The following is a 21,581-nucleotide window of genomic DNA, read 5'->3' as shown; positions in this document are numbered from 1 at the left end:
TGGTCCGAACCCGAGTCTCGCAAAGGGTGTTGGCGACCTTTCCTCCTCTGCGAATGCTTGCTTCTGCCGCCAATGTAAGCTTAGGTTCTCTGGAAGAACAGTCAAACACACTGGCAAAAGCAGAGGACCTCGCAGGCTTGCCAATCAAAGTGGTTGGGCAAGGTATGTCTCAGGATGGGGAACCCCATGAGCAGCTTCTTACTGTTCAGTAAAAAGAACACCCCTTTAGCTGATTGCTTGCCCAGTAGCGATTATACGCAAGTGCATTCTGGCAAATGCCAAACATCGTCCCTGTCGGTATTCTCCTTCCGAAGGCCACGTCGTGGTTACCGCTTCTGAAGAGATTTGAACGAACAGTCTGACCATTGAGGTTTGGACTGAAATTGGACCGCGCCAGATCCCTGGTGATTCAACGCTGATCACTGCTTAAGAGGAGGGACATTGGAGGCCAGCCGTGTCTCCTTAATCAAGAGAGCACATATTCTTTTCACGGGATGGGGATAGAAAGCACTAAAGGCAAAGAGGTCGACAAAACTGCCTCTTTCACACCTGAACTAACAAAGATGGGCTCACTTAAGGGGAAGAAACTCGTAGCAGCTTCCACGGAGGAAAGGGCTGCTTTAAGAGCTAGGAAGTGGCCGAGAAATTAGCAGTCACACACGGAAGATGTCTTGAGCACCCATCCGAAGTCCCGAACTGACCACTCGTCAAGCATTATCTCAAGTGTCAATTTCACTAACACAGCAGCCGGAGGAGAGCTCTCCTCGGAGCGGCGACTGGAGAAAACAACTAATGCCCTTAAAGTTTCTTCCGGGCCGAAAACATCATTGAGTTTGCTCCGAATGGGCGATCGGCTCGAAGCAGAGCGTGGGTCTGAGCTCGCAGGGGCCTTCTCCAGATTTCACCGGGTGTCTCCAAACATCCATGTCTGGCCATGCCCTCACGCCTCGTTCCGACAGACTGTGTCTGGCCATTCTACCTGGAGTATGTCAACCCCAGCGTATATAGTGCTTTCACCCCCACGAGAACAAAAGGGCCTAACCCACCGCAGTGTGTGACACGTTTTCGTCCTTTTGTGCCTCGTAATGGCAGTCCCAGCAATCATGATTCAATTGCAGACCCTCCACTGGTCCACAGCCTTGTGGACCCTACCGTTGCTGTACGTGGTCGCAAAGGTTGTCTATAACATCTATTTTCATCCCTTGGCAAAATACCCGGGTCCGTTCCTCGCCAAATTCACATCCGTGTATCCCATGCTAGCGATGTTCAAAATGGATCGTGTGCGATGGCAGCACCGAATGCTTCAGAAGTACGGCAGTCCAGTCCGGGTGGGGACAAATGAGCTCTACTTTTCGGACATGAAATCGTGGCAGGACATTTACGGCCAGTCCTCGAACCCATGCCCCAAGGAAAAAGTCTTCTACGATATGTTTAGTGCCACTGGCGCGGTCAGCATTCTCAATGAGAGGGACAAAGCGGCACACGCCCGCCTGCGGCGCCTGGTGTCTCACGCGTTCTCGTTGAAGGGGCTTCTTCAGGACGAGCCGATGATTCACCAGAAAGTGAAGACCCTACTCGACGTTGTCTTCGCCCCTGCCGCCACGAGGAGAGAGCCGGTGGATATCTTCTCAAAACTAATGGATCACTACCTGGACATCACGACGTATCTGAGCTTCGGGAAATCCTTCGACTGTGTCTCGGGCCAAGGCACATTGAACCATGACGACCTGGATTCCTTCATGGTGGTTGTCCCCACGCAGGCCTTCTTTCCTCAGCTACGCTATGTTCCCATAAAGGCGATCCAGGACGGCTATAAAGGGCTCGACAGGCTGATCAAGTTTGCCGAGGAGTCGGTCGCCGACTTCTACGCCAAGATCGAAAAGAACGGGAACGACTACGCTCGAGGCACTTTTCTGAGGAATCTCGTTGACGCGGTCGACCCCGAGACAGGCAGCAAGCTCACGTTTCCGGAACTGGTCGAAAACACCATCCTGTTCTTGGTGGCGGGGAGTGACACCACGGCCGTGACGACCATGTACACGATCTGGGAAATTGGCAGGAGAGCAGACGTGAGGAAAAAACTGATCGATGAGATTCGGACCCATTTCCCCGACCCCAAGCATGAACCGACGTACGAAGAGACCTCTAAGCTGGTAAGAGAGTAACCCCACGCCGGACTCTATACTCTTGTGAGCTAATATACGTTCTTCGACTTGATATAGGAGTACTTGGACGCATGCATTCAGGAAACACTTCGAATCTGGGGTCCACTCAGCGCTGGCTTTCCGCGCGTATCGCCAGGCAAAGTCATCGGCGACCACTATATCCCCCGCGGCGTGCAAGTGGCGACGCCAGCTTACGCGACCGCCCGCGACCCTCGCGTCTTCCCCAACCCCACCGAATACATCCCGGAGCGATGGCTGAAAGCGACGCCCGAGATGCGGAACATGTCCCGGCCGTTCAGCTACGGGCCGAGGAACTGCATCGGCAAGCATTTGGCGGACATCAGCCTCCATCTGACGCTGGTGCGGCTATACCAACTCTATGATATCGTGATTGAGCCGAGCATGACTGATGCGATGATGAGACAGAAGGATCGCGGCGTGTGCGCCCCTTGGGACGGGAAATTGTTGGTGCGCCCGACTTTTGTTCACGAGGGTATTGGATCGTGAGAGGGTTGCGAAACTGAATGCGGAGTCTACAGTGTAACACACGAGTATGACCCTTGGTTGATACCACACAGAACGTGAGAATGGATATTGCACAGACGATGGGTCTGGAGAAGGGCTCGTCTAGCCCGATTAGGCTAGATTGTTAGTTCACTTAGCACTACGGCCCACCTGCCACCTGTTTTCAGCCTCTTCCGTCACATATCTGTTCCTCTTTCTCTTCAAATCAATCAAGAAATCAATCTGTATCTCTATCCTCAATTCAGTTCAACGGAAATCGAATGAGCTGACGGGTCGGAGCTCCCTCGTGTGGACAACCTGGCAAAGCTCGTTAGCATGGCGCGAGCACACCACACTCCCTCCCCACCACATCCCATCATGGCTGCCCTCCTCGATTAGCTCAGAACATCTCTCGCACTGCTTTTCCATATGAAATAAGACGTATTCGAACCGAAACTTGGTCAGTACCCCCCAAAGAATCTTTATTTTCTCTCGTTGGTATCGACGAGCGTGTACCCTCGATTGATGAGCTCATCGGCCGCCACCCCGGCGCACCAATCCTTCATCATCCCGTCCTTGAGGGCGTATTTGAAGAAGCCAGAGACCTCTCCGTCCTTGTTCCAGAGGGCGCTCCCACACATCCCTTCAGGGAGAGTAGCCGCCGAGTCCTGGCCCATGTAACTCCAGGTCGTAAAGACCCAGTCCTGTTCTGGTGAGTTGTCATCCCTAGGGATTGCTTGGAATGACGGCAACATATATTGGGCCTCGATGAAGCCTGCGTCAGGAGATTCTAGGCAAACAATATCCCAGCGTTGGTGCTTTTTGGCGGAAACCAATTTCTTCAGCTGGGTCGGCTCCCGGCCGCTGTTGGACGTGACGTTGGAGAACGTTTCCGTGTCCCGCAACTTGACGAGCCCGACTTCTGTGTGCGCGCCTTCCTTCACCAGCTCACCAATGGCACTGCCGGTACCAGGGAGTGCGTGGAAGACTTGCGTGCCACATTCACTGGGGAACCCGCGGGTAGCCACGGTCATGAACTCGCTGCCGACTGCGTCTTTCACAAGAACACCAGACGTGGTCGCGAGAAACTCGTTGCAGCCGGGAAGGCAGGAAGAGGCCACTCTTAAACCTGGCTGCAGAGTACCGCACTGGCTAACGTCCGGACTCCCCGGTGCTCCACGAGTAGGGTTAAGGAGGCGCCGAGTAGATGGTGCCGACGGTCTTCCCATTTCATCCTCGAACATATAAAAACACATAATGTTCGATGCGCACCACGGCAGCTTACTGTAGTCAGTATCACGGTGCTTTAAGACGACGAATACCACGTTACCATGGTATATCACCTCTGTAATCGGGACACCAAGATCTTGAAAGTGGCCCTTGATGATGTGGAACAGCGGCTCCCAATCCTCCATGTCTAGGCCATTGAGTTCCGAAGCGATCGAGCCATTTATCCGACGCGCCGGCTTTCCTAGTGGCATTGAGTACGGCTGTCCGATCATCGCTTGGGAGAGGTGCAGCGGAATTCCGGCAACAGTCAGTGGCCACGGCTTCGGCGGCAGCGCGCGTACCTCGAGGTACAAGAACCACCCATCACTCCCAATACCGATCGTCCCGGGGAAGATATTGCAGAGGACCTCTCGATTTTCGGGGTCGTCCCAGGCGTCGGTTCCGTCACGGAGGTCGAAGGAGAAAGTGAGGTGCCGTGCCGGGGGCACAGATGAAAACGCCATACTGTAAAGGGATCCAGCTCCGTTGGGAGTGGTGTCTGTCTCCGTTAGTAGTAGTGGCTGGTAGGGTCAGCAGTACCTCGGCATGAAAAGGGATACGACGTCTAGGGAGCTCAGAGAGAGAGAGAATGTGAGAGAGAACAAAAAAGGGGGAAGAGAGAAATAAATACTATTCCGTGGTGGCAGGCAGCACGCAGCAGACAGCAGACATGGAACTCGAGCATATTTGTTGAGGTTTGTAGACTTGTAGTACATATCCACATGTAAGACCGCTCCAATCATATAGCCGTACCGTACGTGACTGCAACTTAATGGTAGTTAAAGTCTGGCATAACCACCAAGTTTCAACGACAAGGTTTCTTCAGGATCTAAGTAGCAGAGTCTGACATAGAATGGACGTCACCTTGGAACAAAGCCGTAGTCACTCAGTAGCAACGATGTGGTCGCCGGTTCGGAGAAGGCTAATGTTTTCAGAAAGAATAGGAATACAACTGGGTCTAGTAGAGTAAATATCGAGAGAGAAAAAATGGCGACCACCTCAGAGCGAACAAGTCAGAGTAACTACCATAGAGAAGCCTTTTCTCTCCCAAGCACTTGCAAAGCTCCGCGCTGTAGGCAACACGAAGCAGGTTGACAAACCGGTCGAACTAGCAAAGGAGGAAAAAGGACCGCTCGAAACCCAAATCTCCCTTTGGCCATCAGATTGCATGAGTCTGATTCCAGGCCTGGAGCCACAGCTTCACGGCCTCGACCTCTCTGCTTTGAGCACTGTGCACGACCGCCGGCATCGTGTAGTCCGTCTCGTTGGGCAGCAGGCCCGGAAAGTCCCATTCGTGGTACCCGCCCTGGATCACGATCTCCGGGTCGCTGCTCGTGCCATTGCTCTTTGTGCGCGGGTTGGGGGTCCTCCCATCCTCGAGGAACTCTGCTAGTGGCGTGAGTGGGCGATAGTAATCGAGCTGACCGGTCGAAAGGGCCAAGCGAGGATAGGACATGTTGAAGCCGCCGTACTTATTGAACCGCTCGAGCTGTGGATTGTACGTGATATTGTAGGTAGAGTGACACTGATTGAGACTGTACTCTAGTGTCTGTGTGCGGGAGACCAGCGGTAAGGCGTCCGGGCGGCCTGGTGTGCCGGGGGTGTATCCTGTCGCAAAGGACCCGTACTCTGTGCATTCCAGCCACTGAAAGGGACTCGGGAAGCCCACGTCGAGACACTCGGCCACCACCTGTCCTGAACAGAACTGGTACTGAGTTTGCACATACAGGAACAGGTTCAGGAGCGGATAGTACAGGTCCGTGACATTAGGGGTGGCAGTCTTGTTCGCGTATGCAACCAATGAATGCGCCGCTGTCTGGAGGGCCGCATCAGACACAGTCGCGTTGGTCTGAGAAGTGATGAAGTCGCAGTAGGAGCCCGGTCCTGTGCAAAACGAGACTCTGATTAGTTCTAGTTCCACCTGGGATATGGAGGTTGGTGGTGATTTCAGCCAGTACTACTTACCATCCAGCGGCTCCGGCGGGTAGTTCCAGGTTTGGTCCCAAGGACTCAACAGGCCACCGAGAAAATCTGCCAGATCGGGATATTGCGAGGCTTCCGAAACATTGAAGGCGGCGTAGAGTTCAGACAAGGCGGTCTGGTTGCCACTATCATAGATATTATCCATCAGATTCGTCAGTTCTTGCTGTCTCTTCATACATTCCGGGGGCCCATAACGCCGTATCACGTCAAAAAATTGCCAATTGTCATCGATGGCGACGGTGATTCCCGAAGATGATAGCCCGCCCCAAAAGATATCGGGATACTGGATACGGGTAAAGGCAGATATAACTCCACCGTACGACCCGCCCAGTATAATCCAAGGGGTCGTAGCGGCGGTGAGGTTACGATCTTCGAGCCCCGGGAATGTCACCCTCTCGGCAAAGTAGGCGAGGTCGGCCATTGCTTGCTCGGTGCTATGAAAGCGAAGGTTTTCGGTGGTATACTGTTGACTGGGAACCACATTGCCGCCGCTGTAGTACCTGTCTCGAGATAAGCGGGAAATCCGGCCTCCAGCACCGAGCATGCCACTCACCTTTGGCCCCAAAGGACCGCAACTCCGCCAGTAGCATTGGCGATCTCGTGGAGAAGACCCTTCTGAAGCCATTGAAAGTCAAATGAAGGCGAATCCTCACCGAGGGCAAGGATTATGACCGGGCCCCCGGGGACATAGTTGGTTGTATCCAGCCAGTAGAACTGTTCAAACGTTGCATTGGTATGAGGTTCATATCGAGATTCGTTATGAAAGTGATCGATCGGCATGGTAAAGTTTTGAGTGCTGTCAGACAATTAGGACTCGGGTGTTATCGAGCTCCATTTTGCGTGTGGGTAGTCGAGAAGGAAGAGATAGGAAAGAGAACGGACTCTATCAGGGAAATCGGGGCTATACTAACGGGTAGTCACCTTGCGATTGCCTTTTTGCAACAGGCCTGTATGCAACCACCGATGCCCTGAATGTTCCTTTCAGCTTCCACTTGGAGACAAAACTGAGACGCGACAGAACTTACGCTGCTACGGCAAGGTAGAGAAGTTGTATTAACCGTGTCCACATGGTTGCCATCTTGTTGATTAAGCTGTTGAAGGAGCAGCTGCACCGCGGCAAAGAGTACCGAGAGCCAGTTGAGGCTCCAATATATATTCCTTGATACCGTTGAGCGTGGCCAAAGGGTCGAATATGACGAGTTGTACCTTCCTCATTTAATTGATCCTAGACCGTCAATCCTCTTCGAGTTAGCAACCAGGCTGTGCGAAGGTGCCAATCTTCCCAGCTTTTGGCTATTTCGCTTCTCAATGAAGCATGGATCTGCGCAGGTACGTGGCCTCCCCCAATGCGAGATCAGATCCCATCTCGCCGATGCCACGTTGTGCATGCCTCCAGGCTCCAATCGAGAAGCGAGCAAGAAGAGACTTTTGATGCCTTCCCGGTCAGCACACTGAATGCTTCTCCATCGGAGTCCGAGAACCCCTGCGCAGACAGATGTCCCTCAATCGGGGAAGACAATACCCGTGTTGGTCGCAGCGTAGAATATGCGACAACTTCATGTCAATAAACCGGACGACGTGGTCCATTGGTTCCCGTAACAATGTCTGTAGACAATTTGTCTGAACAGCCACTTGCTTTCCTGACGGCTAGATCGGATGTCAGTACGAGGTAATCTGCCTTCGTTGGCGCGCGCTGACGTCAATGCAGTGGCTGATCCAATGTTCAAGGTAAGACACGGCAGAAGGACATGAAGGGGCAGGGTTCCCTAACTGAGTTGCGGAGAGTGGGCATTTGATTAAGTACCGTGTCCTCCGTACGGAATCCAAGTACCCACGAGTAGTATTGACAGAAGCATGCTAGGTCTCCAATCCCCATCCAGGCGGGATTCCCCCGGGGCAGCAATGGATGAGGCGCAGTCACAGAGACCGCGAGAACATAGCTCGATAGGTACTCCCAAACCGCCTAAGCCGAGTATGTACGAATGCCCGTGACGAACCGCTAGACCCCATGGGGCGCCAAACTCCTGAGATAGGGGGGATCGCCCACCGAGGGTGAGATACAACCCGGGTGTTGATCACTTTGGCACGGGCATGCCGCTGATTATGTGAAAAAGAGGATTGAAAGTGTATTAATGGGACAAGGTAGCTACTATTTACAGCTATCTCACGCGAGGACTGCCGTTTTAGGTACTTGGATACTTATCTAGGCTTCAAGGAATGATGTCTAGCGGCTTGGCTGCCAGTTAACAAGTTAGAGAATGCTCAACTGGAGCCTTATCCCTTCTACTCGAACCTACAACTCCTTGCATTCGGTCACCCCGTGACCTTCGATCCTGGATAGAGAGAGGTACCGAAGTATTTCAACAGTTCTCGAAATCCTGCCACCACAGACCTCACCAGATTGTTCCCGGTAACAAGAGTGAGAATGTCACATTTCCAACTTTGCCATTATAATTCCGCAACGATGTTATGCACAATGCAACTCGTCGTTTCCGGATGTCTCGAAAGCCTTTCTAAAGTCGAGGCGCACGAGCGATGTGTTACGTCGGTGCAGATCTCCAGCGGAGAAGTGGCTCCAGCCGTCTCACAAAGTTCAGCTGGAATGTTTCAGCCACACTGCTCCATTGGTATAAAGGACATCTTTCAGCTCCCAAAAATCTAGCCTGTTCCTCATTCCAAAGCACGCTCCTCCCACCAAGCCTCTGCTTTACATATAGCAAAACCGGCCTCGTTCCGAATAACCTGGCAATGACTGCTCAAACTGTGCCAGAGGTCATCCCCGAGATCAAAGAGTGGCTCGATGCCAATTGGGAAAAGATCACCTCCTTCTGGTTACACGCCGATTGGCGAGGCTGGGCGCGATATGATCTTTACGCACATCTCGACAAGGGCATGTGCCGAGAAATCAGGCAGGATTACCCCAGGCGGGACTACATTGTCTCCCACAGCGTGCCTTTGTGGGGAGAGAACGAGCCCCAGGTGGACTTGACGCTGGGACCTGCTGCCGGCCAGAAGATGAACGACCTGGCCATTTGGATCTGCGCTGCCACCCCCGGTGAGAACGACACCAGTTTTCCGAACTTCGTGGAGAAGTTTCAGAGGGAGTGGAGGTTTGTTCAGGACCTGACGAAGAAGAAGGGCGGCGGTGATCTCGAAGGTGGGAAGCTCCTGTTCTTGGGAATCGGTGAGAAGGCATATGATGAAGAGGGCTTCGATTTCGGCGATCTAAGGCCGGAGTATTTTGGATTCGGGGGCAGGACGGAATATGAAGGCGCTGTCTACGTATACTATCTCTGGCTCGATCTAGCGGAGGCGAACGAGGAACGAGACAGCCACACCAAATGTCTTCCGGATCGCACTATATCTCAGAGTCAATGATCAACTTCACACCCTGCGCTGCTTGAGAATTGAGACTGGGATGATGCGTGGATGGCTGAATGCAATATGCCAGGCCACTACTTAGAGATATATTATATAGCTTGTATATTCCGCCCACGATATAGCAACCTAGTTAGATGGCAGACGACGGGATAGTCGAGCTACGGCGCATGGTTGCTGGCTGTGCCTGTTCCCGGCTAATCTGCACCGATTTCTGTGCGTCCGTAATGGTGACCGTGGTGGTTTCTCCTGGAACTGTCCAGGGATCAGGAAGCGGATCCTCGCCCCTTTTGAATGCCTCTCGCCGAAGCTCGAGGGTCAGTCGCGCCTTGTCCCATAATTCTGCCTCTTGCTTGCTGAGTCGCCCAGGGAAAAAGGTCGTCAGCACTGCCAAACCAACACCGGGCCGATACTTCTCTGCTCTCATCAGGACAGCCATGACCTTCTCGCCAGATTCGGCTTTGATGCGCGTGCACGATCCGAGATTCTCTTCCACCACAGGAACACCATGAGCTGCAGGCTGACGTACTGCATTGGCAACATACACATTATGTACCATGCCAAGCCCACCCACTCCCATCAGGTACCACGTATCCTGTTCAATCCCGCCGGCGGTGATCAAGAAAAACACCCAGGCAACCGCAAGCACCACGAGGGTGGATCTGGACAGCTGAGTGGCCCGAGGTGACTGAATGGCCAAGTCTTCCATGTTGAGGCTGGTCCCTGGTCTCTTCGGTCCACCCTCCTTGGTGCCTCCTTTGGGTGGCGGAGCATTTTCGATAACAAACACATGCTGGTGGCCATTTCCTCTGGTTAAAACGTAAGTACTCCTCGAATCCTTCCGACAAGCATATTTCTCCTCCATCCACTGGGGCAGAGAGCCAGTGATCATCGCAAGCAAAGATCCCGCTCCTGTGATCAAGAGGATTCCCCAATTGCGCTGAGGAAGGATGGTGGGAATTGCAGCGATCAACAACTGTAGGGGCAGGAACAGTACGAAGCTCCACCAAATCTTGTCAGCCTTGGGACACCCGGGCTTTTCCTTGGTTGTCAGAAAGGTGAAAACAGGCTTCGTATACTTCTTTTTCGTCTTTTTCAGCTTGCCGCTACTGTCGGTCTCCACTACCACTTCATCAGGCATCTCAAGATGTTTATCAATCTCCAGGTCACGGACTAGTCGACCAATGACCCAGGATTCATTTTCACGATCTCCTTCGCTGCCCAATGGAATGACACGGCACACAATGTCTGGAGAAGGCATCAGTGAGCCATCGCTGAGCGCCGAGTTCAGCGCGTTGAAAGCATATGCCACCCATCCAAAGCTGAATGCTGTGGGTGTAATGTAGAAGCCTCGTAGCTGATGGCCCACCAACTGGGCAATGGCCTTTTGCACAATGTCCCCGCCGATAAGCAGTAAGACGGAAAACGTCTCTGCCGGGTTTTCGTACTGTTGCTTGAAGAAGACTCGCGGATTGGAGGAAGTGGAGGCGGGAGGCCCGGCCCCGGTGAGATTCGTCAAAGCTTCAGAGGCACGAAGGTCGAGGGATCGAGAGGCAACGCGTTGCAGCAGGAGGAAGAGACAAGAGTAGAGGAGCATCTTGGGAGCTGAACAGTGAGCAGCTCATCGCATTAAACTCACCAGTCTGTCATGATTACAACTTCAGGCTGCGGCTCTTGGAGCTCGAGCTGCATGCGCCGCAGCTTTGGTTTGCGGTGTCGCAGTTTCTCAGCCTTGCCACGTGGTCCTCGTATTTCGGTCGCGTCCATAAGGCTTGGCGCCGCCCAGGCAGATCTTGGTTCAACTTTCCTGTCGACCTAACAACATGCCACAAGGAGCTGACCAAAGCCAAACCGACACCTCTTGTCCACAACCTCAATCTGCAATGGAATAGTAATAATGGGTCTATGACATACCTGCATGGACTACTTACCAAGGATAACAGTCCGCCCATCGCATGAAAGGCTACAAGTGCCGTCTCTGGAAGGGCTGATAACCGCACAGCTGTCCAACTCCGATGGGTCGCTCGCCGTCTCCTACTCATTAGAGACTCATCGAAATGGCGTGCTCGAGCAGAAGGACGAAGAGATTGCGACGCTATACAATCTATTCTCCCGCACTTTGACCCAATTCTTGGCCACCACAGACAGCGAGGGGAAACGGCTTATTCCTGCTTCCACCGAGTCCCATGGTGTCACGACCATTCCCATTGGGCCGGTTTCCCATGTTCTGACAAGACTCTCAAAGGAACACTTCAAGGGTGGAACAGAAGGACCCACCAACAACTCTGGACAGAATGAGCGAGTCGTGGAACTCCTTCAGAGAGCCATGACACATCTGCAGATATACCGAGACGTCTTGACAAAATCTCCAAGTGCGATTCAGAATCGCGCCAGCCAATTATCACAGTCCGAACTGGCAATATTATCAGTACAGTGTCTTGTCGAGACCCTGTATGATATGACGCTCCCCCAGTTACGTTTGACAGCTGCATATTCGATAGCTAAACCATATCCGTTCTGGACGGACAACGCGTTAGTCAACAAACTATTACACGACTCTGGCTGGGACGAGAGCAGAACTAGCTCTCTGCCGAAAGACGTTCGATTCCGTTACTATCTCAGCTTTCTGACCACCGGTGCTCCAGAGCTCAAACGGAGACGATCTTCCGTGTACTTTAAAGAACGCTATTCCCCAGTTCATGTGTCTGGAAATTGCAGCTGCGATAGGCTAAGTGTAGATCTCAACACGGATGACACAACAGTCGCTAACCCTTACTTCAATCTGATGACGTTCTCTCCCGTCGGTGGCCACCGCCATTGCCTCAAGTTGGAGACACAGAAGCTTCCATCGGAGAAGGACGCAAGCTTGGCGTTTGTGGCATTCTCACACCTGAGGTCAGATGGTCTGGGATCCAGCGACGAGAATGTCTTGCCTCGTTGTCAAGTGGAGTACCTTCAAGATCTGAGCAATCGAATGCTACCAGAGGAAAATCATCCGGTGCCATTTTATATCGATACGCTGTGCGTCCCAACAAAAGGCGTCGCGAAAGCAGCTGCACTCCGAAATATGCAACGCGTTTTTGAGAGTGCCCGAAAAGTCCTTGGACTGGACATTGGCCTTTCCGCCACCGCCGTCTCCTCACTCCCCCAAGAATGCTTAACACACATACGTTACTCATCCTTCATGCAGAGGTTGTATACAGTAGCGGAATGCTCCGTCGCTCTGGACATGTACTTCCATTTTCAGGGTAGTGTATTGGTTTCCTTGAAAGATCTTATCTCGGTGTACGACAACAACGAGGAATTCCCGTTGCTAAGCACAGTCAGCTTCAAGGACCGCGGGCGAAACACATTGACACCAGAAGATTTTGACGATTTGTCACTTGCATTGACCTGGCTGAGTGACGACCTCCATGTCTTGAAGATGTATTCCAAAGGGCAATTAGACGGGCCGTTGCCTAATATCGACGTCGACATGGTATTCCCTTTGGTATCAGAAGACTGGTCTACCAGCCGTGAGTTGCACGGCGTGTACTATTTGCGAAGACTGCTTCGGCTGGGGTTCCTGGCGCTGCCTCAGATGAGGTATTTTGCGCAGCCCACTGAAGCTGCAGTCTTGGACGAGGTCGCCAGCAAAATCCTCGAAGCATACAGGGCAACATTGAGCGGGTCGGGTTCGGCGGCAATGACGAGTGTCCGGCTGCTTCCAAGCCAGGCCCGCGAACGTTCTGCGGTCAATTGCGTCCTAGACCGTCTTGGGAAGCTATACAAGCTGACCAGCACATTGCAATTGTAGGCTGACTCTGGAGTATCTCGATTTCTATTGCTAGACCGGTATCATAGAGACGGAGTTCGGCATATAGAATTTGTCTGGCCATTTGTCCAAGTCCATTGCCTCCGACGGGTTCTGTGGTTGTCAAATACTGCGGCGCCATGGTACGTGTTTACCCTCTGTGCTACCGACGGCCATCACACGGTTGACGCTATCATGGGCACCTGCCTCATTCTTCTTGCGTCGGCTCGGAGTATGTCATGATGTGGCTGTGGCTGTGCACAACAATCACCGCCTCAGCCTCAGGGGCCGAAACAGACGCCAATCTCGCCCTGTGTTTCGTGCCTTTGTCGCCTCCCATTTCTGAAACACGATCTGGTTCAGGCTCTGACATTTGGGCGTCTCGCCAAAGGCAGTGCCCACCTCTCCCCTTTATTCGGCCCTCGAGCCTACTGCTGTCAGGAATCTATTTTCAAAGAGGTGACCGGGCAAGCCAAAGCACATCACGGCTCCCATCAGCGACAGAGCGCGCTGAAGTCGTTCAATGAGAGGCATTGATACCTGTCCCATCGGCTGCGACCAAGCCGAAGTGACAGAGCCTTGCGCGGTCCATCATGGAGCTCTGACACGCCTTTGTCTCGAAAAGCAACTTTATTTATACGCTTAATCAATCTCTCACAAGATCTCCATGTGCTTCACCAGCGATCTCCATCGACCGCCCTAGGCTCGAGGCTCAGGAGTCAGTACATAATGAACGCCCCCAAACCCTACTCAGCCTTTGTTTCGCTCTGCCATTCCATCTGCATAGCCTTGCTCGTTGAGAATCCTGTGTTCGCGGTCATGTCGCTCGTTAATATGAAAGCTTCCCACTCATTTCTGTTGTTAGCTCTGGCTACGATTGCCAGCGCTCAGTCTGCTCCAGACTTTCCGGTGCAAGTGTCGACGAATCTGCGGGTTGATTTCCAGAGTTCTTCGACCAGCGTCAAGCCGGCCGGCGTGCTGATCTCTCGCGATGGTGAGTAGCCCTCTATTCTGCCTTTTGTTATGTTGGGATATGCACCCACACCTGAGCTCGGAAGTTGTCTGATGTTAAATGCATATCAGACGTCCTTGATGCCCCAACGGTCGACGGGCCACTAGACTCGTCTTCCACACTGGACTTCATGCTCTTCATGATCGACCAAGACGCCACGTCGCCGGACGACGCCAACACCCGCGTGCAGTTCCTCCAATACTATCAGCCCAACCTGGGCGGAGCATCAGAAGTGCTCTCCGACTTTGGGAGCGATGCCCAGAATTTCACCTCCGCCCCGGCTGTGTCGTACATGGCGCCCACACCGCCCGCCGGGGACCAGGCGCATCGGTACACGCTGCTGCTGTACTCACAGCCCAAGGATTTCAGCATCCCATCGTCATTCCAGTCGTTCTTTGACTCCTCAGATTCGGACGCCCGGCTCGGCTTTGATATGGCTGGGTTCGCCGACGCTGCCGGGCTCGGCCAACCCGTCGCCGCGAATTGGTTCGAGGTCCAAAACACCTCGCAGCCGGCGACAACTACTACGACATCGAGTTCGAGCACGACCACGACCACGACCACGACCACGACCTCTACATCCACATCTACGACTACATCGACATCTGACTCTACATCTACAACTTCTTCTATCCCCAGCTCGAGCTCGACCTCCACCCAGGCGTTCGTATCAAACACCACGATGACAGTCGCCACTGTTACGGCATCGGCCACTGGAGGCGACTCTAATAGCCCGATGCCTGCTGGACCATCAACCATAACGACAGTGACGACGGCAGGACTGCCCACCACTACAGACTCGCCCAGCGCCAGCGTCCAGACGAGTCCGAGCGCGAGCGCAAGCGTCAGCCTAGCCAGCGGCTCAAGCGCCGGCATGATCGACGTGCGTGACAGCATGAGCGGGCTGGTTGCGGCGTTGGTGTTTGGCGTCGCGGGTGCTGGGCTCTGGCTGCTGTGAGAAGAACCGTGGCCACCCTGTCCGGGTCTCATCATGATTTTGTTTATGACTTGTATCATAAGGGCATTTGTATATTAGGAGCCCCCACACTGCTAGATTTCGAGCACGTATTTTAGATGGAATTGATGAACAGGGTTAAAAGCTCAAGAGCTTCGACCGCTGGGGATTCAACAGGATGACATTGAAGTTCTTTTTTTTGTGTTTCGGTTAACTGGAGACAAAAGTGCCTCGAACAATGGGCTTCGACTCGGGCAATGGCTTATGCTCAAGAGTCAAACATATCGAAGACAGCTCTATCACCTACCATATAGGGCGATGAATCTGGCCCGGAGCGAGCCACGCACAAACATCATTATCGCAGGAGTTCCTCTCCAGGAGGCCTGCCTCCTATCGCGAAATCACGAAGAGTCTCCCGCGCCCGCGAAATCCCTCGACCAGCACAACGACACCCTCCCCCCCTTCTCGCAACAAAACTCCCTTACGGCTCCAACCGTCAAACGGCGCTGTGTTTCCCGCCGCCGCCGCGGCGCCCATTCCTCCTTCCGATCCAGATCAGCGCCGCGCCCATGCCGGCACTGCCGAGGAAGACGCCCATCCCGGCCAGATTCACCCACAGCTTGCGCGCCATGGCCAGCGCGTGCGCAAGGTACACTTCCGGGTCGTAGTGGCCCTTGGTGCGGAAGAGGCGCTGGCTGTACAGTTGCGCCTTGACGGCGCGCATGTACCCCAAGGCCGCGGAGTACATGAGGAACATGACCAGGTCCCACGGCCAGGCCAGCGCGACGGGGCGGTAGGACATCCTGAAGGGGATGATGCCCAGGGCGAGGCCGGTCACAATGGCCAGGGAGCCGAGGACGAGTTCGAATGTCTGCCAAACAAAAAACAAACAAACCGGGGTTAATGAGCGTCAAGTCGTCAAAAGTGTGGACTCTGCGTCTTGGGGGTTTGAGGGAGGAGAAGGACTCACGATCTTGCTGGAGATGCCGCTGTCCAGCCAGTACCCTTTCTCCCACGCGTAGAGGCCGATGGTGACAGCCCCGACGGTCAGTTGGAGGAGGCGGAGGATGCCGTTGACGACAATCACCGTCTTTTGGCTACTGGTCGCGTCTGAGTAGGCCATGCTGAGGCGGAGGGGCCAGTTCAAGGGGTGGGGAACGGATGGGCAGAGAGATGTCTCTCCAGCAGCGAACAACCACGATGGCTGGGTATATTTGTACACGAAGCTCGTCTGCCGCGGGCGTCCGATCTGCACGCACCAGGGATTTGTCAGAGGGCGCAAGGCGATACATTGAAGCTGCTGGCTGCCGGGGGCCCAGGTTGACGAGGAGACCCGGTGATCACGCCTCTCGCATTACTGCGCCCGAGATTGGAGAGTGCCGGCAAGCAGCAGAGGGACAGAGAAGAGCGAGAGCGCGCGTGAGGGCCATTCTTCCGCCTCCGGCTCTCCCAGATCGCAGCTCACAATGCGTCTGTAGCGTTTGGGGTCGACGTAAAGCTTTTGCGGCCATGCGTGCCTGAAATCCAAGCGAGGGTGGTGCATCTACAGTACTTACTGCTCAGCTACTCCAGCTTCTTGACCATGGGAGACGGCGAAAGCCAGCCTCAGTGGTCCGTCCACGTGCAGGTCCGTTGTGCATACACAGGTTGTACCAAGGGAGAATGGCAACAGACAGACAGATGTCACGGTGACACCGGGCGCGCGGGCACGTACCTGCTGGGCAATGAAGTATAGTAAGGAAACACGTCAGCACACAATGGCCGTGATACAACATAGCTGCAACGAGGCACACGGTATCGACCAAAGATACTATGAGTAATGTGCCTAGGTACCTACCCAGGTACACGTACACAGCGACGCCCTAGCACATACCCGTACACCCCTCGGTATAACGACGACGAGGAAAGCATAGCTGCAAGGAGCAATACCAACCGCCACCGAGATCACCCATAAGCGAGCTTGAACTCGTGCTCGTGAGCATTCCCCGTCCAGACTACAGGAGCCTCCAAGCACAGGCGGTGGAAAAATAAAAACAAATGGAAGTTCATGGGTTGTCAAAAGGGGAATTAGACATGCGACACATTAGGGGGCAGTTCAGCCTTGCCCAGCCTTGCCCGGGCCATCCCATGACGCTGAACAGACGCCACAGCTGCTGGGCCTCCTTAACAAATGTCAATATCGATGCTGACAACGCCTTACCAAGCACATAACCTGTTCCACAACATCATCGCCAATGTACAAACCCGCCGCCATCAATCATAACAGCAAGCCATATCAAATTCAGTCTAACCCGCACAAAATCGCCGGGGGGCGAGCTGGATCTTCGACATTTCAGCATATCCCTATTGTCTCATAAATTGACCTCTAACCCCTAATTGCTGTATATCATACCCATTCAAGGGCCGGAAGGTGTAACCACCAGTACACTGGCCGGAAGGAGAAGTGTCACCGCTCGGTGTCATACGGGAATAAATGCCGAAATTGTTGGAGTTATCCTCTGCAGAGTTGGCGGAACTGATTGGCCGATGGGTCCTTGGCATAGAAGAGCCGATGCCAGAGTCAGAAAACTGCATTTGAGAGAGGGGAGGGCGCAATGTTGGCGACTGTTGGTCGTAGAACTGGGGGGTTTGCCAATGATTAGCTGTGCTGAGATGACCAGTACCATCCATGACCATTTCCGTAGTTGCTATGACCTCGTTGACGGGCTGCTGAGATGTGAAATAGTGATTCCCTGGAAAGGTCGCTGCTGGCATGGCCATGCCGGAAAATCCTGCTGGTCCTGTCGGCAGCATCGAAGCACTGCGGTCCGCCGAAGCATCAACGAGGTGTGCTTCAAGGTGGCTCATATCGGCTTCTGGGCCTCGTCCACTGCCTGATCGTTGCATCGACATGCCGAGTCCCGCTCCCGCCAGGTCCAAGTGACCCATGATAGGTGCCGTGGGATTGGACGCTGTCCCTGAAGTCCCGAGGCTGAGAAGTTCCTCGAACTGCGCTTTGAACGTCAATTGAGAGTCTTCCAACGCCTTGAACTCTCGTCTCATTGCAGCTGTCTTCTCTTCCTGACATTGGAGTCTAATGCTGGCATCTCTTAGCTTCTTTTCCGCAAGCATTGCGGAGTATTGCTCAATCTTTTTCAGACCCAGTGTCGAATCCAGATCGGATTTCATTTGGTCCATCGTGCACCTCAAGAAATCAGTCACCTTGTCTTCCGCATCACCATTAACCCAGTATGGGTGATTCATTTGATAAGTCTCAGTCTCGTCATTGAAAATGATAAAGTATCGTCTCCAACGGTCTTGTGAAGTGAGCTTCTTCGACGACAACGCCTTGATCTTGTTCCACTGGTCTGATCCTTCCCCCGCATCTTTGAGAGAATGTCGAGTCACATCGGCAATGCAGCGACCACGCCAGTGTTTGCACCTTGTATCGCCATACCTTTGAGGATCAGCAGAATACATCGGACAGCGGAAGAAGGGTCCTGTCCCTTTGCTATCGGATGCTGTCTTTCCATGTGGGTTGCGATTCGGAGCTCGCTCCTCGTCGGCAGACTCGGATTCGTCCTCTGAAGAAGGATTCGGAGGTTCCTCGTTCCCATTGGTGTCTTGTGCACCCGAAGCATTGCCTTGAGGGTGCGGCGAGTTCTGGCCCCCTTTTCTTCTCTTTCTCGGAGCTTCTCCTCCGACGTGGATGATTCCATCTGGCTCGACGTCGAATTGAGGCAAAGTTCGCGTGGTCTGGGGTCCACCAGCTCCGAAAGAGGCCCGAGGGCGCCTCAAGGTAGGACCCCGCTCCGCTCGCTGGGACTGCTTATATTCAGAGGCATTGGTGGTAGAGGGCCCAGGGAAAGTATGACTCTTTTGTTGCTTTGACGTGGTCGTTGAGTGGCTCGGCCACGTGTGGACCTTCGGGGAGGCATGAACGGTTGAGGGAGATGGCTGGGTCGCAGTTCTGTGCGACGCAGCTTGTGATAATTCATCTTTTGGTGGCGTCGCAACTGCGGGAAAGTGTGGCGCTTGTGGCGGGGCAGGGAGTCGATCGCGACAAGGCTGGCTGGGATGCGGCGGGCGCGGCGGGCGTCCTTTACAGAGAGACCTTTGAGATGGCTGTGCGGCGAGGCTACCGGTAACTTGAATGGGATGGTGGGATGGTGGTTGGAGCACTGGTCTTGATTTGTCTTGTGGTAGCATCGATGAACCACGATCGTCACCTGCAGCCGCACTCCAACTGGAAAGGAAACTGTCTCCATCTCGTTTTGGCCTCTTGGATTTTTGCGACGGAGTGCAAGAATAGTGGTAATCACGAGGCCCCCGTTGCGCCTTCAGGGAAAAGAGAGGGGTCAACTGTGGGCGTTCTTCTGGGATATAGGACCGCTTTGGTGAAGGCTTCAAAGGTGGCCCGGACTCTTCCTCTTTATTGAACTCATCTCGACCTGCCTCAGCGAGTCTAATCAGACACCTTGGCTGATTCGGCCAATTCGTCCGCAGGAATTCCTCGAGCCATTGCTCAAGCACCACCTGGATCCTCGTCGGGCCGGTGAGCCGGAGTATTAACCTATGCTGTCTCTCCCGACTCCTAGGACAAAGTTGCAGGCATAAGGCGAGAATCACATAGCTGAAAATGTTTGTAGCCGAGACAAGGACAAAAAGGGATAGGCATGCCACAAAGGCAAAGGCATGCGAGCCTCGTAGGATGGCTAGTTGAGCAAGACCTGAAAAGCTTTTGTCCTCCCGAGGTGGAGTTGGCGGGAGTCTTGTCAAGGATAGGTGCGCAAGGCTAGTTGCCATCTTGAGCGGGTGTTTTTGGCCGAGATAGCTCTGATGGTTGTGGGAAAGAGGAATGGCAGATACGATAAGAAGGCAAGAAGGCAAAGCGGACGGGTTGATAAAACGAGATCCTTGGATATCCCAAGGCTATATGTGGGAAAACAGCTGCATCCTCTCAAGGAGGCAGTGTTCACTGTTGGCCAGGTACACAGAAGAGCTGCTTTCCATGTCCTCGTGTTGTCGGGCTGTGCGTCCTCTAGATATGCCAGGAAGTGGAAGGGATGGCGTCTTCTGGAGAAGCAGTTGTTTGCAAAGTCCTATCCTACCTCGCAACATGCAACAGTGATTGTTCTGAGATGAAAACAATTGGTCTCGGCTTGGGCGATCAATGCCCAACTAGAAAACACTGCCATCGAGACAAGACTATAATGCTCAGCGTCTCAGCACATTGTCATTGACTTGTTCACAGTCTCGTCGTAACCGTGGATGCTGCCTGGCGCGTACAAGCACGAACACGAATCATAACAACTCTGGGGCCCCCTGATATGAAGGCCAACTTCCCTCCGAGTGGATAGAATTGGATGCCCCCTCTGGTGTCAGCCATTTCAAGCTTTTGCTACTAACCGGTGAGTGCTCGGTTGCCAGTCTAAACACTATAACCGATGAGTGAGCATCAGCCACAGCGCGGCATTGCCTCCGTGACATTATTTCAATGGTGGGAAGCAGTGTCGAACTCGAGGCAGCATCATGGCTGCTTCTAGTCGCCAGTGCCCAACGACTTGGTGAGAAGGAAGCCGAACATCAACGAAATGATCACCATTGAGATACGAATATGCAGGAAACCCGGGCATTTGGCTACCCTGGGTACTCTTGCGGCTCAGTGCTCATTTCGTAGGTCGTGTCTTTAGTGGGCGTTCCGTGTAACTATCGTGTGCCGGGCTGCATATGTACTCACTGAGGCCGTTTCATCGCCCCCCTGCTGCGTACAGGGATCAGTAGGCCGCTTGTCGCCGCCAGCACTAGTGCTGTTGAGTCCTGGACCCAACTTAGAGGATCTTGCGCAAAGGACCAGGTCCCTCCGCTCCCGGCCGACTTTGCAGTAATCGAGGGATTCATTGGTGCTTTCTTCCCGGGTTCCGTGGACGGTCCGTGCTGAGTCCAAAGGTGAAGGCGTGGTAGTGCCAATAACCACTGGAAAGAGCACCATATCCGTTGGCGTGCAGGAAGACGAGCCCAGAGGCATCGAGCATACCATTGCCCACGCACACCGCGCCCTTTGACATGCACAGCCGATGTCCCATATGAAGTCGAATGAAATCATCGCAGCAGAAGAGGACTCTCTCTTGCCTGGCAGCGCATGCTAATCCATCAGGCGGCTCAAGTTCTGTATGCCCCCACCGGTGCTTGCATTTTGCGCCACATTGCGGCCACCGCACGGACGCATTGGACGGACCGACTTCGAGTTTGCTGCCTTCTGTGTAGGGTGTCTTCCCGGCTGACCAGAAGGCATACTCGAGGCTCTCTCACCAGAACCGTGCTGTCCGGAATACGGGTTGCTGGACCTGTTCTCTGGCTTTGGAAATACGCCTCGCCATCCTCGCCCAGGTCGATAATAGGCAGCGGCGGTCTGGTAGCCAAAAACGTTGCAAATAGCGCCTTCTTCATGCTGGTCTCCTTTTCTCTAATGAATCTTCTTGGACTATGCTTAGCCAAAGTCACGATATTGCAAGGCGGAGGCTCCAAAAACTGCAGCAATAT

The 21,581-nt window shown here is 53.7% G+C and overlaps 5 protein-coding genes across 5 annotated transcripts; 2 read left to right on the top strand and 3 right to left on the bottom strand.

The window, feature by feature from the left end:
* Positions 1 to 5,097: 5,097 nt before the first annotated feature.
* On the bottom strand, positions 5,098 to 6,999 carry PV07_03925 (uncharacterized protein; the record flags this gene model as incomplete). The annotated part of the gene is made up of 5 exons (XM_016390687.1): positions 5,098 to 5,822; positions 5,904 to 6,421; positions 6,475 to 6,717; positions 6,833 to 6,889; positions 6,947 to 6,999. 5 exons carry the CDS (start codon positions 6,997 to 6,999, stop codon positions 5,098 to 5,100), a joined length of 1,596 nt encoding a protein of 531 aa, XP_016252589.1.
* A 2,311-nt stretch (positions 7,000 to 9,310) lies between these two features.
* PV07_03924 (uncharacterized protein) lies at positions 9,311 to 11,001 on the bottom strand. Its single transcript, XM_016390686.1, has one exon. It carries the CDS (start codon positions 10,894 to 10,896, stop codon positions 9,433 to 9,435), a length of 1,464 nt encoding a protein of 487 aa, XP_016252588.1. The 5' UTR covers positions 10,897 to 11,001; the 3' UTR covers positions 9,311 to 9,432.
* Positions 11,002 to 11,136: 135 nt separating this feature from the next.
* Positions 11,137 to 13,229, top strand: PV07_03923 (uncharacterized protein). Its single transcript, XM_016390685.1, has one exon. The coding sequence runs from the start codon at positions 11,218 to 11,220 to the stop codon at positions 13,093 to 13,095; it is 1,878 nt and encodes a 625-aa protein (XP_016252587.1). The 5' UTR covers positions 11,137 to 11,217; the 3' UTR covers positions 13,096 to 13,229.
* Positions 13,230 to 13,789: 560 nt separating this feature from the next.
* Positions 13,790 to 15,249, top strand: PV07_03922 (uncharacterized protein). Its single transcript, XM_016390684.1, has 2 exons — positions 13,790 to 14,086; positions 14,176 to 15,249. Exons 1-2 carry the CDS (start codon positions 13,822 to 13,824, stop codon positions 15,060 to 15,062), a joined length of 1,152 nt encoding a protein of 383 aa, XP_016252586.1. The 5' UTR covers positions 13,790 to 13,821; the 3' UTR covers positions 15,063 to 15,249.
* A 1,889-nt stretch (positions 15,250 to 17,138) lies between these two features.
* Positions 17,139 to 19,844, bottom strand: PV07_03921 (uncharacterized protein; the record flags this gene model as incomplete). The annotated part of the gene is made up of 1 exon (XM_016390683.1): positions 17,139 to 19,844. The coding sequence occupies one exon, from the start codon at positions 19,842 to 19,844 to the stop codon at positions 17,403 to 17,405; it is 2,442 nt and encodes an 813-aa protein (XP_016252585.1). The 3' UTR covers positions 17,139 to 17,402.
* Between the last annotated feature and the right edge of the window lie 1,737 nt (positions 19,845 to 21,581).

This window comes from Cladophialophora immunda, assembly GCF_000835495.1.
Source record: "Cladophialophora immunda strain CBS 83496 unplaced genomic scaffold supercont1.2, whole genome shotgun sequence".
In the NCBI taxonomy this organism is placed as follows: domain Eukaryota; kingdom Fungi; phylum Ascomycota; class Eurotiomycetes; order Chaetothyriales; family Herpotrichiellaceae; genus Cladophialophora; species Cladophialophora immunda.
Note: the sequence above shows the minus strand (reverse complement) of the source record. Positions and strands in the feature narration are given on the sequence as shown.